General features: G+C 42.3%; 1 protein-coding gene across 1 annotated transcript in view; it reads left to right on the top strand.

The window, feature by feature from the left end:
• LOC115139198 (calmodulin-binding transcription activator 1-like) overlaps positions 1-15,925 on the top strand; it is a 136,996-nt gene that overhangs the window by 79,587 nt on the left and 41,484 nt on the right. Inside the window, 1 exon segment of the mRNA XM_065021748.1 lies at positions 13,449-13,584. Within this exon segment, the coding sequence (XP_064877820.1) occupies positions 13,449-13,584 (136 nt within the window).

Genomic DNA, 15,925 nt, shown 5'->3' with positions numbered 1-15,925 from the left:
CCATATCAGCTTTATAACAGTCTTATATCAGGCCCATATCAGCTTTATAACAGTCTTATATCAGGCCCATATCAGCTTTATAACAGTCTTATATCAGGCCCATATCAGCTTTATAACAGTCTTATATCAGGCCCATATCAGCTTTATAACAGTCTTATATCAGGCCCATATCAGCTTTATAACAGTCTTATATCAGGCCCATATCAGCTTTATAACAGTCTTATATCAGGCCCATATCAGCTTTATAACAGTCTTATATCAGGCCCATATCAGCTTTATAACAGTCTTATATCAGGCCAGCTTTATAACAGTCAGCTTTTATAACAGTCATATATCAGGCCCATATCAGCTTTATAACAGTCTTATATCAGGCCCATATCAGCTTTATAACAGTCTTATATCAGGCCCATATCAGCTTTATAACAGTCTTATATCAGGCCCATATCAGCTTTATAACAGCTTTATAACAGTCTTATATCAGGCCCATATCAGCTTTATAACAGTCATATATCAGGTCATATCAGCTTTATAACAGTCTTATATCAGGCCCATATCAGCTTTATAACAGTCTTATATCAGGCCCATATCAGCTTTATAACAGTCTTATATCAGGCCCATATCAGCTTTATAACAGTCTTATATCAGGCCCATATCAGCTTTATAACAGTCTTATATCAGGCCCATATCAGCTTTATAACAGTCTTATATCAGGCCCATATCAGCTTTATAACAGTCTTATATCAGGCCCATATCAGCTTTATAACAGTCTTATATCAGGCCCATATCAGCTTTATAACAGTCTTATATATCAGCTTTATAACTTATATCAGCCCCCATATCAGCTTTATAACAGTCTTATATCAGGCCCATATCAGCTTTATAACAGTCTTATATCAGGTTCATATCAGCTTTATAACAGTCATATATCAGGCCCATATCAGCTTTATAACAGTCTTATATCAGGCCCATATCAGCTTTATAACAGTCTTATACCAGGCCCATATCAGCTTTATAACAGTCTTATATCAGGCTGATATCAGCTTTATAACAGTCTTATATCAGGCCCATTTCAGCTTTATAACAGTCATATATCAGGCCCATATCAGCTTTATAACAGTCTTATATCAGGCCCATATCAGCTTTATAACAGTCTTATATCAGGCCCATATCAGCTTTATAACAGTCATATATCAGGCTCATATCAGCTTTATAACAGTCTTATATCAGGCCCATATCAGCTTTATAACAGTCTTATATCAGGCCCATATCAGCTTTATAACAGTCTTATATCAGGCCCATATCAGCTTTATAACAGTCTTATATCAGGCCCATATCAGCTTTATAACAGTCATATATCAGGCCCATATCAGCTTTATAACAGTCATATATCAGGTTCATATCAGCTTTATAACAGTCTTATATCAGGCCCATATCAGCTTTATAACAGTCTTATATCAGGCCCATATCAGCTTTATAACAGTCTTATATCAGGCCCATATCAGCTTTATAACAGTCTTATATCAGGCCCATATCAGCTTTATAACAGTCTTATATCAGGCCCATATCAGCTTTATAACAGTCTTATATCAGGCCCATATCAGCTTTATAACAGTCTTATATCAGGCCCATATCAGCTTTATAACGGTCTTATATCAGGCCCATATCAGCTTTATAACAGTCTTATATCAGGCCCATATCAGCTTTATAACAGTCTTATATCAGGCCCATATCAGCTTTATAACAGTCTTATATCAGGTTCATATCAGCTTTATAACAGTCTTATATCAGGCCCATATCAGCTTTATAACAGTCTTATATCAGGCCCATATCAGCTTTATAACTGTTTTATAGCAGGCCCATATCAGCTTTATAACTGTTTTATAGCAGGCTGATATCAGGGTTATAGCAGGTGTGTTATAGCTGTTCTCAATGCTCTGTCTTGATAAGTGGAAACAACTGGCTCTCCACCAGCAGTCAGTCACCTTCACACTCCTCCCATTCCAACATACCTCATCAACTCCAGCTAATGACTGTTTTAAACCTTAACACTCCTCTCTCTATATCCTCTCTCTATATCTCTCTCTCCATCCTTCCCTTTCTTTATCACTCTTTCCCTTTATCTTACACTCAATCTCCTCCCCCTCACTCACGCCCTCCCTCACTTGTTCATTCACCCCATGGGATACAACCGCTCAAGAGTTTTGTCAAGGGTGAGCAGAGCACCTAGTTCAAGGACACACAGAGGACACACATCCGGGAAAGTTCTTGACTGCACATTCTCTTTTGCAATAACGACAATACACACAGAACCAGGGGATCCTCGACAATACAATACACACAGAACCAGGGGATCCTCGACAATACAATACACACAGAACCAGGGGATCCTCGACAATACAATACACAAGGAACCAGGGGATCCTCGACAATACAATACACACAGAACCAGGGGATCCTCGACAATACAATACACACAGAACCAGGGGATCCTCGACAATACAATACACACAGAACCAGGGGATCCTCGACAATACAATACACACGGAACCAGGGGATCCTCGAACCAGGGATCCTCGACAATACAATACACAAGGAACCAGGGGATCCTCGACAATACAATACACACAGAACCAGGGGATCCTCGACAATACAATACACACAGAACCAGGGGATCCTCGACAATACAATACACACAGAACCAGGGGATCCTCGACAATACAATACACACAGAACCAGGGGATCCTCGACAATACAATACACACAGAACCAGGGATCCTCGACAATACAATACACACAGAACCAGGGGATCCTCGACAATACAATACACACAGAACCAGGGGATCCTCGACAATACAATACACACAGAACCAGGGGATCCTCGACAATACAATACACACAGAACCAGGGGATCCTCGACAATACAATACACACAGAACCAGGGGATCCTCGACAATACAATACACACAGAACCAGGGGATCTTCAGCAAGCAGAGGTTGCAAAGCCTTCTCTTCCTCTAGCACTCACAAACTCAGGAAATGCTTTTTATATCCCAAACAGCTTGGCACTTGAATCAATAGTATATGTAAAGTCTGGTTGAATCAGAGTGTGTGTGTGTGTGTGTGTGTGTGTGTGTGTGTGTGTGTGTGTGTGTGTGTGTGTGTGTGTGTGTGTGTGTGTGTGTGTGTGTGTGTGTGTGTGTGTGTGTGTGTGTGTGTGTGTGCGCGCGCGTGTGTGTGTGTCTGTGTGTGTGTGTGGTTGAATCAGATCCCTCATCTTTATATCATCTCTGTAACATAATTAGAGTTAACCGCGGCGGGATGAGTCACAGCAGCCGCGAGACACAGAGACTAAACTAAGCTTTGATCAGAGGGCTACTGTACTCTACTGAGAAACACACTGAAACACAACACATTTAAGGTGGCAAAGAAAATAAGCTCAAAGTACATTCAATTTCACTGACTGTGCATAAATTTAATTACCATAATCTCTGGTCATGTACTTTTAGTGAAAAATGAACAAAAAGAGAGGAGAGGAATAAACGAGAGGAGAGAAGAGGAGTAAAGAGGAAAAGAAAGAATGTGAGGAGAGGAGATAGGAGAGAATGAAAGACAAGGGGAGGGGAGGAGATAGGAGAGAATGAAAGACAAGGGGAGGGGAGGAGAAAAGGGGTTTGTGTGTGTGGGGTTTATTGATTGTTGAAATGCTTGTTCTGTCTCTGTTGTTAGGAGATAAGGCAGCAAATCCTCCACCTTACACACTCTCTCGCTCGGTCTCTCACACACACACACACACACACACACACACACACACACACACACACACACACACACACACACACACTGGTCCCACTGTTTCTGTAATGTGGTGATTGATTGAGGAGCTCCAGGGATGACATTGAGCTCATAGTACACTCAGGAGGAGATCTGCCCTCTGTGTGTACAGTGTGTGTGTGTTTGTGTGTACAACAGCAGTGTGTGTGTGTCTTCACAGGTTTGAGGAATAGTAGCTGAGTAAACAGTTTTCCCGCGGTGCAGCTAAAGCACCCTGCTAAAATATTAACGTGTGTGTTTGTGAGCTAATATGTTAGCGTGTGTGTGTGCGTGTGTGTGTGTGCATCATACACAGAAGGCTGAAATGACAGAAAGATTGATAGAACCACATTTGTAGAACCACACAATCAGCGGTGAGCAGTGTGCATTTCTGTTAATCCAAGAATAACTTTTGTCCAAAAATAACCTTTCACTGTTGTCATGTATTTGGCTATGCCGGATTAAGTGATATGACATGCTATTCTATAAAATAATTTCTCCGTAATTAATATTACCTGATTGAGCTAATCATGTAAATGTAATTAACTAGAGAGTCGGGCACCACAAAATAATATTTATAGAGCTGTTATCTTACGAATAAACTCTTAAAGACCTAGTCATATTTTACATCAATAGCAGTCAATATTAATCGTCATCTTAATTCAGTCTCATCTGAAAGTTGTAAATTCTTGGTTATCTGCACGAACCCTGGCTAACAAGTTGAACCAGCAATACAAAATTGGGTTGAATTATTTATTTACTAAATACCTAACTAATTACACATACACATAATTAAATCATAACTTGATTACAAATTACGTCATAAAGGAAAACGTCCCTAGTGGGCGGAACAGATATGACAGCTTGTTACACAAAAGAAAAGGGGCTGGGTTTGAGTGAAAGAGCGGGAAGACTGAGGAACAAAGGGCGAAGCTGTGCTATCGTAAATACAGTATCTTATGCATTCTAAATTACCGCCCATTTGGAAAACTGGGCAATAAATATTTACTCTGAGCGGCGCATCGGTAGGTTGGTGGTAGATGGAAGGCTGTGTTGCCCAACCGAGTCCTTCGTCCTTTGAAGAATGTCTCTGCTGGTAAATTGTATACGTTGTAGTAACGTCGTTGTGTGGTAGACGGGATACTCTGTCTGTTCCTTCCCAACCCTCGTTTGCAGCGGCTGTTGCTAACTCAACGGCTAGGAGGTATCACATCTGTAGTGAATAAGAGTTCAAAGTTCATACCATTCGCAACCAAAGCTCACGCTGATGTTGGCTTTGTTCTGAAGAAAGGGAGAGGAGGACGTGTTTGAAAAGTTTTATAGCCCATGTCCCTTCACAGGGGCGGGCCACTGATTGAGCAGAGCCCTACCTTATGAAAACCCAAATCTCATATTTTAGAAGCTAAAATCACATTTCATCCCATCACAAATAATTTCATATTCAAACATTTAAATTGAACAACAATTCCATGTGAATCCGATAACTCTGATGTGTATACTTTCCACTGTAGAGTTTAGGTCATCTTATCATTGATGAGAATGTCTCAGATGACGACCGAACTGATATCATATTCATTGTATACCACCGCATATGTTCAATTGGTCGGATTACCAGAATATAGTTAATTTCTCCCCACCTTCTTATGTTCCCAGAATCTCTATGTTAACCAAGGGTTTTGCAAATGTAACATCCGTAGGGTAGAGAGAGGAAAGGGGGGGGAATAGGTTTTTATGACTGTCATAAACCTACCCCCAGGCCAACGTCATGACAGTCTCCCCATGTTGAGTTCAATCTTGCGATTAACCTGCATGTTGCAAACCAACATAAAAATGACAGTAGGTTGTCCTGGTTGTGGACCATCGTTGTGGTCCCCATCTGGTGGTCGACCCGGGTAGGGTGTCTGCAAATGAAGAAGTCCGCTCCATGGCTGGGCAGCGGATGTCCGGATTGGGATCGCCGTTCCGGACCCGTCGTCTGGTCGTCCAGACTGGAAGATCTGGGCAGTAACTTAGGCAGATGTTAACAACACACACACACTCATGAAATATATCATTACATTTCCTCCCAAATGTGCGGCGTTGTGGCACTAACTGATGGTTGTATGGGGAAGTTGTTTATGGCTCTATCACTTTCTATGTGCCAAACAAAATGAAACAAAATGAATGAAAGCATAAACAAAACAAAATATAGTTATGCCCCCTTAATCATCTAATTGGACTGTATTCTATCTACGTCCATGGTCTTGGCAAAATGACCCTATCCTGGCATTGTCTAATGTCATATCTAGGGCTTTCCTCATTTGCGGGGTGTTGCTTAGGGTACTATCCTAAGTTGATAACTATATGATAAGTCTACAGCTGTAAGGCACTAGTTTTGGGCAGTCTACATGGGTGACCTATGGACCTCTGGAAGAAAACTGGTGAGTGCTGTAGCTGTAGAGTTAAAGGCCTCAAAATAAATGTTCAACTTTACTAAGGCTGGTATTTTGCTCGAACCCTTAAGTGATCCTAGCATAAATCCTAATTGGATGTTCCGTTGTGCATGTGCGTTTACACATGTCAAGGGAAGGAAACCAAGTATCCTGGTAGATTACAACTTGTTCAGAATGAGTCTGACGTAGTCAGGTAATTTTCAGGTCAATGCCTGGAGGTCAGTCAGAATTGGTGTCGAGAGAGTCTGTAGTGGTTTTACTACCAGTCATTGTCTTCCACTATTGTAGTGGAGGTAGGTATGAAGAAGTATACTTCATAGCTATGTTATCCACGAAGGAGCTAACCTCATGACGGAAGTACCCTAAGTATTAGACCAGTCGTACGTGGTGTGATCGTGATTCATGACTTCTAATAACATTTCTCCTGAACAGAGGGTTCTATTTATTAGTGGCGTGTGTTAACCATTGGAATAGTGCAATGGAGATTCCCTTCCCCGTGTTGCACTCTGAGTGACTCCTATGTTGCTATTATCAATAGCAATTTAACTCGTGAGGTTACTAATCCTCTTACTGAGTGTTGCTGGACTGACTGTGGTATTGGTACTGGTACTCAATGGTTCCAGTTGTCCTACTGATTTATTCTGAAATGTTATCCTACAGTAATAGATGATTAGAGCATTTTACTAGTTGTCTTGGAGTGACAACTACACATGGCAAGGAATGATTATTGTTGCCATTTGTTTTGGAGGTGGACAAGTCCACTGGACTTCCTTTACGACCAGTGTGGTACACCTCAGTACTATCTTAGACGTGTTCTAAGATAATCCCTGTCTAGGGGCCTGTCTGCTCCTCGCTGTTCTCAAAGGGGAGTTTACAACTAGATTTGATTTATGCTCTGGCGGCCTCGTACGGTGTTGTCTGTAGTCCCAACCCCCCCACCGGCCTCGATAAGGCTCATCATGGGTCTGGGCTACTATTCCCCCCCTTTGTGTCTCGGGATCCCCCCACCAGCGGGTGGTGTTGGTATCCGAGGCGCAAACTGAAAGTTCAGACCCTATGTACGAGTTGTCAGTGGCCACGTTATTATGAGAGTGGCTGTAACCTTTCAACCAAATCTCCTGGTGTTTGTGCTTCAACACCCTCAGTGGCTGTCGAGGTCTGTCAGTCACCACCGCGTCCACGTGTGGCAACCTCTTCAGTACCTGCAAACTGAGACGAGGATATCGGTCTGTGATGTCGCAAAGTGTTTCACCAGTGGGAGTCATCGGGTCAGTTGCTGGACTGACGCCATTAGTGTCATTGTAAGGGTTGACAGTCCCCCACAAAGCGTAAGCTGTGTCATCGGAAGCAGAGTTTACTCTGTGTATCGATGTTTTTCTTGCTGAGACGGCCGCAGTGTTTGCGGAAGTGTCCGAAGGGCAAGAGAAGTTCATCTCAACTACCGTATTGCACGACTGCAAGGAGGAGGGAAGTTGCTCATTCACAGAGACAGCTGGCTCGAAATCATGACAAGAATGGTCAATCAGATTGGCTGATGGAATGTGTCGAGATATCGTAATATCTCCTTGGATCGGATTCTGCCCCAAGAGGTTTCTAAACATCTTTTTCCCAAGGGGTGCTTTTGACAGATACCCCTCGTGAATGACTGCGTTGCTGCTAATTTGTAAGTCGCTCTGGATAAGAGCGTCTGCTAAATGACTTAAATGTAAATGTAGCGTTAGGGGAAGACAGTGTGGTCGGTGGAGAAGGCACTGTAGCCTGTGACCATACCTGGTTGGTTTTCCAATCCATCAATGGGAGTAACCGATCCATCAAGTCTGCTCCAAGTAGCAGGGGTACAGTTTCGAGGCTGGTAACATACACAGGGTGGATGAGCGATATGTCCTTGAAGTGTAGTTTCAGCATGACTCTCAATGTGGGAGGCGAGGTAGTCTGAGTGACCCCTCGAAGTGTAGTGTCGCATCGTTCCACTTTTAACCAATGTTTAGTTGGCTTCAAAGCCCTTTCTAGATCATCAAACAATGTTTGAAAGATGAGTGATATTGTTGCACCCGAATCAATTAGCGCATGACAAGTTAAGCAGTCCTCCAGGACTGTTTCCAGGGCGTTTCAATTCATGTTTAGTGGACATATTCCCCACAAAGTGGAGTGGTCGTTCGCAACGACGTGATGTGTCAATTCTGTTCAAGGTGGAAGCAGATCGACTTTTCCGAATTTGAGTGGGCTTGCCTTTAACGAAGCGTTTGACATTTTTCTTCGCAACCTTTGTATCAGAGTCTATAGACAAAGCCTGTGTGCTTGTTTCTTGATTAAGCGGACCCTGGATATTGTCTCGAGTGAGAGCGGGAGAGATTTTAATTTTAACATCCTTGCTATGGGTGTTAATTCCTGCGGACCTGGTGTCCGGTAATTCCCCGTCCAGTCCTTGTGACTTATCTTTTACCCTTTTCTCAAATGTTTCTGGCTTTAGTTCTTCACGTAGTGGAACTTCTGGAGAACATTGGTCTACGTTTTGATCATCCTTCAACCCTTTGTTACCCTTGTGCTCTGACACTTTGTGTGGGTTGGGTGCAGGGACGTATTGAACAGGTCGATTGTAGCGGTAGTCATTTTGATGGTGACGCACTTTACAGTTATTTTGACCGCGGAGATTATTGGAATCATGGTTTAGTGGTAGAAACTGTTGTTGTGCGTCATCTCTTAATGCTCCAATACCTGATAATGCACCCTCTAACTGGAGTGAATGCTCCTGGTCAAACTTCAAAACCGAGTGGTCAGGGCTCTTAGCGTTGCAAGATTTTGATGCCTCAAAAGCTGTGCTTGCAAGCTCTCTGGGTTGTAAGATAGGCAAGCCAATGTGGGCTGCAGAGCCCAAGTAGGTAATGAAGGTAGGATACATGTTCGACAGGAACATTTGTTTAAATGGTAACAGGTCTTCCATGCCTGTTTCAGTGAGTAGGCCAAAGTAAGCTGAACGAAGCCTATGATAGTAAGCTTGTGGGTGTTCGTTCCGAGGTTGTTTGACCATGTTAGCCAGTGAGCTATCGTGTTTGCGAGTTGCAGAACCACTGAATTCTAATTTCAAAGCTGTGGCAAGTTTAGTGTAGTCATTTAGCACGTGTTGCTGTTGTAGGCGAATGAACCTTGTCACGTGTCTATTCGACGTTCGCTTCAACAGGTAAACCCTGTCAAAACCCGTAGCGTTCGGGTAGCCATCCAATGCGTCCTCTATGTCAGCTAGGAACGTCTCAGTATCGTTTGGCTGACCTGGAACGGGGTCAAAGTTGGGGAAATTCTTGACGAGTTTATCAAGGTATTCCACGTCAAGCAGGTGGAGAGGGTTGGCTTCATCCTGGGGGGGAAAGTGGGCCCGAAAGGCCAAGACGAGAAGCCAAGCTTTGGCTTTGTTGGCCAAGAGGCGCCATATTACTCAGTGCCGAATGGCCAAGAGGAGAAGACTGAGGGACACATGATGGAGGCAATGTCTGAAACCTATTGTCTTCACTTCTTTGAGTACCGGGCTCCGGTTGCTTGGATGGATAGTCACGCTGTAGAGCGTGACCATTCCAGATGGTATCTAAGGGTGGTATTCTGCTGCATTGCAGAGTCCACTTGAGCGCTTAGAGTATTGATTTTGGACACGTGAGTGTCGCACTTGCTCTTTTCGATCTCAAACTTATCTGTCATGGTTTGCAGATAGAGGTCTTGAGTACAGAGCGAGAGATTCAGTGATGAGATTTCTTCCTCTTGCTTAGAAATCAAGATTTCCATCTTCATCACCCGAATTCTCTCATCATTCATTTGGTCAGCGACTTCAATGAGTTTTGCTGATTTGTCATCCAACTTTGTCATTGTGTTCATCAATTGATTGTCTTTGGTCTGCAGCATTTTGAGTAGAACCGTGTTACTCTGAGTAATGTTCAACAAAACTGCGTGCATGTTATCAAATTGCGCGCTCCTGTTTGTAGATAACTCAACAGATTTATCTAGTTTGAAGTGGACTACATTGTATTTAGTTTTGTCTAAATCAAGTTGTTCCTGGAGACAACGATTTTGTTGAAGAGTGTGCTCGTTCATCGTCATAAGTATTTGCAATTACTTTTAATTGTTCAGATTTCAAACGCAGTTCCTCGACTAGCAGATTGTTATCATTTCCTGCTTTTGTCAATAGTTGTTCAGTTCTCTCCTCTGTCCCCTCATGTTAGCCATGTCTGGCACGTGCTTCAGCTGTGCACTGTGGTATTGGACCGATGCCACATTTTTATGGCGATACATCAGTGCAAAGTGGGGAGAACCGTCACAAAGCCTGTGTTTGATGGTTGGTTTTGGAGAGAGTTCGCAATTTTGGCTGTTTTTTCGCTAATGGCATAATTAGGGTTGGTATCGCTGCTGAGGTCAGAGATCAATCCTTTTATGGGTGGAGGTTCACTAATTAGCGGAGGAGTGGTGACCACCTCCTTTGATAGCTTGCACATTATTAGAACAATTTAGAGGAACATTTTTCCTATTTTCTTTCCAAATTTGGGTTTGGAATTCATTGGAATTGAATGAGACAATAATCCATACAATCTCCATTGATTGGATATCATAAGTGTAAACAGTAGATCAAATGTTGGGAACATTCAACACTGTGGTACACTTCTCTCTAAGACCGAAGCCACGTGGGATTCCCGCTGGGGCGGGGCTTCTGTCAGTACTGGATTACTGAATTGTTTTGCAAAAAACAAATTTTACTGATTGATCAATTTAATGATAAATCAGACCTATATAGGCTATTTGGGAATTCAACTTTAATTAACCTGAGAAGTTGCTTCATCTAGGTTAGTTTGGAAAAAGTTTACAATGTCTTGTTTAGAAAACTCAGCAATTTGGATATTATTTAAAATATCTATTTCAGAATGTAAATTGCCAGATTTACACTTATTAGTTCAATTGGATAAGACATTGATATCCGTCTGGATATCATAAGTAATGACTTGAGTGTGACCTGAATAATTCTTCATGAACGAATATCCTGGGCACACGTCAGCGGTCAATGATTTCACACGCTGAAATCAAACGGAACTACCCAGGTCGGGACTTCCGTTCCGCAAGGCGGAGGGATTTCAACGTAGGACAAGAAAACAAAATGGCTATTTTCCCTTGTTAGCTTTAGCATGCAAGCTAAACCCTCCTTTGCGCCTTGGTCAACTCACAAGAGAGACAGAGATACATATCGCTGGTCAAGCTTATATCTCCTGAATTTCAATCGGCCGGCTCTTCGTCCTCGCTCGACAAATTAATAATGACCGAGCCTACCCACGTCTGAAATGCGCCAGGCAGAAATAGCCCTGCGTTTGGCCAAATGCTCTATTTCTCAGATTTCTATAATTAGCTTTCTCGGCCCTCATACAGAAATCTATTGTCTTACGTTACCCACTGACTACGTCAGAGAACAACACGGAGGCGGGGAATCTTAAGCACACACACACTCAATAATGCTTGTCTTTAACACTCAAAAAATGTGTACAATAACTTGGTATATTATGTCATCTGTTTTTCAAATTTATACAGGCTGAATCAAAATGAAAGCCTTATTCTATTTTAGATTCCTCACAGGGGGCACCAATTATGTAGTGTCTTTGGCTATGCCGGATCAAGTGATATGACATGCTATTCTATAAAATAATTTCTCCGTAATTAATATTACCTGATTGAGCTAATCATGTAAATGTAATTAACTAGAGTGTTGGGCACCAAATAATATTTATGGAGCTGTTATTTTCCGAATAAACTCTTAAAGACCTAGTCATATTTTACATCAATAGCAGTCAATATGAATCGTCATCTTAATTCAGTCTCATCTGAAAGTTGTAAATTATTGGTTATCTGCACGAACCCTGGCTAACAAGTTTAACCAGCAATACAAAATGGGGTTTAATTATGTATTTACTAAATACCTACAGTGGGGCAAAAAAGTATTTAGTCAGCTACCAATTGTGCAAGTTCTCCAACTTAAAGAGATGAGAGAGGCCTGTAATTTTCATCATAGGTTCACTTCAACTATGACAGACAAAATGAGGGAAAACAATCCAGAAAATCACATTGTAGGATTTTTTATTTATTTATTTGCAAATTAGATGGCCGTACTTCTTCATTGCACAAATGAATAACCTCAACCAAATTCTAAAGACTGGTGACATCCAGTGGAAGCGGTAGGAACTGAAAACAAGTTCCTAAGAAATATCGTTTCCCAATGAGAATTTAGTGAACAGACAGAGACCTAAAAAAAATACATCTGAACGGTTAGTCCTTGGGGTTTTGCCTGCTACATAAGTTATGTTATACTCACAGACATGATTCAAACAGTTTTAGAAACTTCAGAGTGTTTCTATCCAAATCTACTCATAATATGTCATATGTAATATATCTTATATTCTTGGCATGAGTAGCAGGAAGTTGAAATTGGGCACGCTATTTATCCAAAAGTGAAAATGCTGCCGCCTATACCTTAAGAACTTATGTACCACCGCATAGGGTGGCAGGGTAGCCTAGTGGTTAGAGCATTGGACTAGTAACCGGAAGGTTGCAAGTTCAAATCCCCGAGCTGACAAGGTACAAATCTGTCGTTCTACCCCTGAACAGGCAGTTAACCCACTGTTCCTAGGCTGTCATTGAAAATAAGAATTTGTTCTTAACTGACTTGCCTAGTTAAATAAAGGTCAAATTTTAAATAAAAAAATCAATATGTTCAATTGGTTGGATTACCAGAATATAGTTCATTTCCCCCCACCTTCTGATTTTCCCAGAATCTCTATGTTAACCAAAGGGGTTTGCAAATGTAAGGGTAGAGAGAGGAAAAAGGGGGAAAGAGGTATTTATGACTGTCATAAACCTACCCCCAGGCCAACGTCATGACACTGTTATTGGTCAGTTAATTGCTTTGCTTGTTTTGAGATAGTTATGATGGTTGAGAGAGATACTGTAAATGCAGGTGTGATGCACTCTGGGTAGCAACAGACTGTCTCCTACTTCTACTTATATCATCCAATCATCCAATCATCCAATCACCATAGAAACACTAACAGTAATATGAGAGTGATCTACAGAGTAATGAATGTGTTATTGATATCTCTCCTTCTCTCCCTTTCCCCTCCCCCTCTTTCCCTCTTTATCCCTCTCCCTTCCTCCCTCTCTCCCTCTCTCCTCTCTCTCTTCCCCTCCAAGACCTCAGAATGGCTCGATGATCCTGTACAACAGGAAGAAGGTAAAGTACAGGAAGGATGGCTACTGCTGGAAGAAGAGGAAAGATGGGAAGACCACCAGAGAAGACCACATGAAGCTCAAAGTACAGGGAGTGGAGGTGAGCACACACATGCACTCATACATATGCAGTGCCCTCAGAGAGTATCCATACCTCTTGACCTTTTCTCTCCCATCTACACACAGTACCCCATAATGACAGTAAATATGCTTTTAAAAATGTTTGCTAATTTATTGAAAATGTAATACAGAAATATATAATTTACATAAGTATTGACACCCCTGAGTCAATACATGTTAGAATCACCTTAGGTAGTGATTACAATTGCGAGTCTCTAAAGCCTTGCGTGCGTGTTCGTGCACGTAGAAAAATATGTTGATCACCCTACTTGTAGAGAAGGGCCAATGACCTCCTCCTCTCTTTCATGTTGACAGAATGGTCTATCACTCTGTCATGAAGTACATACTTGTTTTGTCCTCGGCTACCTGGCTAAAATGATTGCTCGCTAGCCTAAGTTCCTTTCATGGGCAATGTTAGCTAGTTAACATTAGCCTCCTACTACTACATATTGAACTTCCATCCTCTCAGGCCAGGGGCACAACAATGTATGAATTAATGGTTGGATCAGAATCGTCATTATAATCATTGGCCAGTATGGAGAATTAAGTAAAACTACAAGTTGAAATCTCCATCCATGGCTAATTTAGGAAAGGGCTAATTTTAGCTAGCTGGCTAGTCACTGGAGGACAACAACACAACGAGATGCAACAATTCAAGTTTTTCTGTCAATGACTTGATAGGAGTGACACCAAATCCAAACTGGCTTCTCTTGACACTTTGTTTTGGTGGGCCAGGACCAATCACAGTTGAGCTCACTCAGTTTAACTCAACATTGATTAGCTATTTTTTTAAACATTTTTTTGTCAAGGGAGGGAGGATGCTCGTTGGCTTCCCTTGCCTTCAATGCTACGGGCAGCAACAATGTCATACTCGTTTGGACCAGACAGCATCATTCAGCCTCTTGAAAATTGAAGGAAAATTAAGAAACACAGAGACACGAAAGATAAATTATTTTATGTTTTAAAATGTTTCCATTGATCAATTTTTGGGGGGAAGCCTGGCTTCCCTTGGCATCCATGAATTAACGCCACAGGTCACATGGCCAGGAATCAGATTTATATCTGACTTCAAACCACCTACGAAGATGGTTTGAAATGTTGCTTGAAATATCTGATTCCATGTGCTTTTTGGCTGTTTAAACTGCAGGAAAAAGAACAGATTTGAATCAGATATGCAAATCTATTTTAAATTCAGGCTGTAACACCACAAAATGTGGAAAAAGTCAAGAGGTGTGAATACTTTCTGATGGCACTATAGATGGAAGACCACTAAGGAAGGCCATACAAAACTCAAAGTAGAGGAATTGGAGGGAAAGGGAAAGAGAGGGAGGAGAGATGAAGGGATGTGAGGTGAAAATAAGAAAAAAGGTTAATGAGATGGAAAAAGGGAAGAGCATGGGATGGATTGACTGGATTGAGCTCTCGCTCCTGCTCTCCCTCTCTATCCGTTTGTGAATCAGTCTCTAACATCCTCCCCTAGCTGTTTCTTATGTTACCAATACACACACACACACACACACACACACACACACACCCTCTCTGTAGGATAAGTGTGTGTTTGGCTTCAGGCCAAAGATGATGTCAATGCCTCCTTCGACAGGAACAGAGAGGAGTATCGATCGAGTCTCAAGGCAATGGTGTGTGTGTGTGTGTGTGTGTGTGTGTGTATGCAAGCGCCCATGTATATGTGTGAGTCACATGCTACAGCTCTATAATTGATTATTCAGCAGAAATAGTAGGCAAGCGGCGAGTGGGGAGTGTGACAGACATAAAAAGAGAGGGAATGACCAAGAGAGGGAGGAAGGGATAAAGGGACAGAGAGGGAATGACCAGGAGAGAGGGAGGAAGAGATAAAGGGACAGAGAGGGAATGACCAGGAGAGAGGGAGGAAGAGATAAAGGGACAGAGAGGGAATGACCAGGAGAGAGGGAGGAAGGGATAAAGGGACAGAGAGGGAATGACCAGGAGAGAGGGAGGAAGGGATAAAGGGACCGAGAGGGAATGACCAAGAGAGAGGCAGGAAGGGATAAAGGGACCGAGAGGGAATGACCAGGAGAGAGGGAGGAAGGGATAAAGGGACAGAGAGGGTATGACCAGGAGAGAGGGAGGAAGGGATAAAGGGACAGAGAGGGAATGACCAGGAGAGAGGGAGGAAGGGATAAAGGGGCAGAGAGGGAATGACCAGGAGAGAGGGAGGAAGGGATAAAGGGACAGAGAGGGAATGACCAGGAGAGAGGGAGGAAGGGATAAAGGGACAGAGAGGGAATGACCAGGAGAGAGGGAGGAAGGGATAAAGGGACAGAGAGGGAATGACCAAGAGA

This window comes from Oncorhynchus nerka, linkage group LG2 (genome assembly GCF_034236695.1).
Source record: "Oncorhynchus nerka isolate Pitt River linkage group LG2, Oner_Uvic_2.0, whole genome shotgun sequence".
NCBI classification, from domain to species: domain Eukaryota; kingdom Metazoa; phylum Chordata; class Actinopteri; order Salmoniformes; family Salmonidae; genus Oncorhynchus; species Oncorhynchus nerka.
Note: the sequence above shows the minus strand (reverse complement) of the source record. Positions and strands in the feature narration are given on the sequence as shown.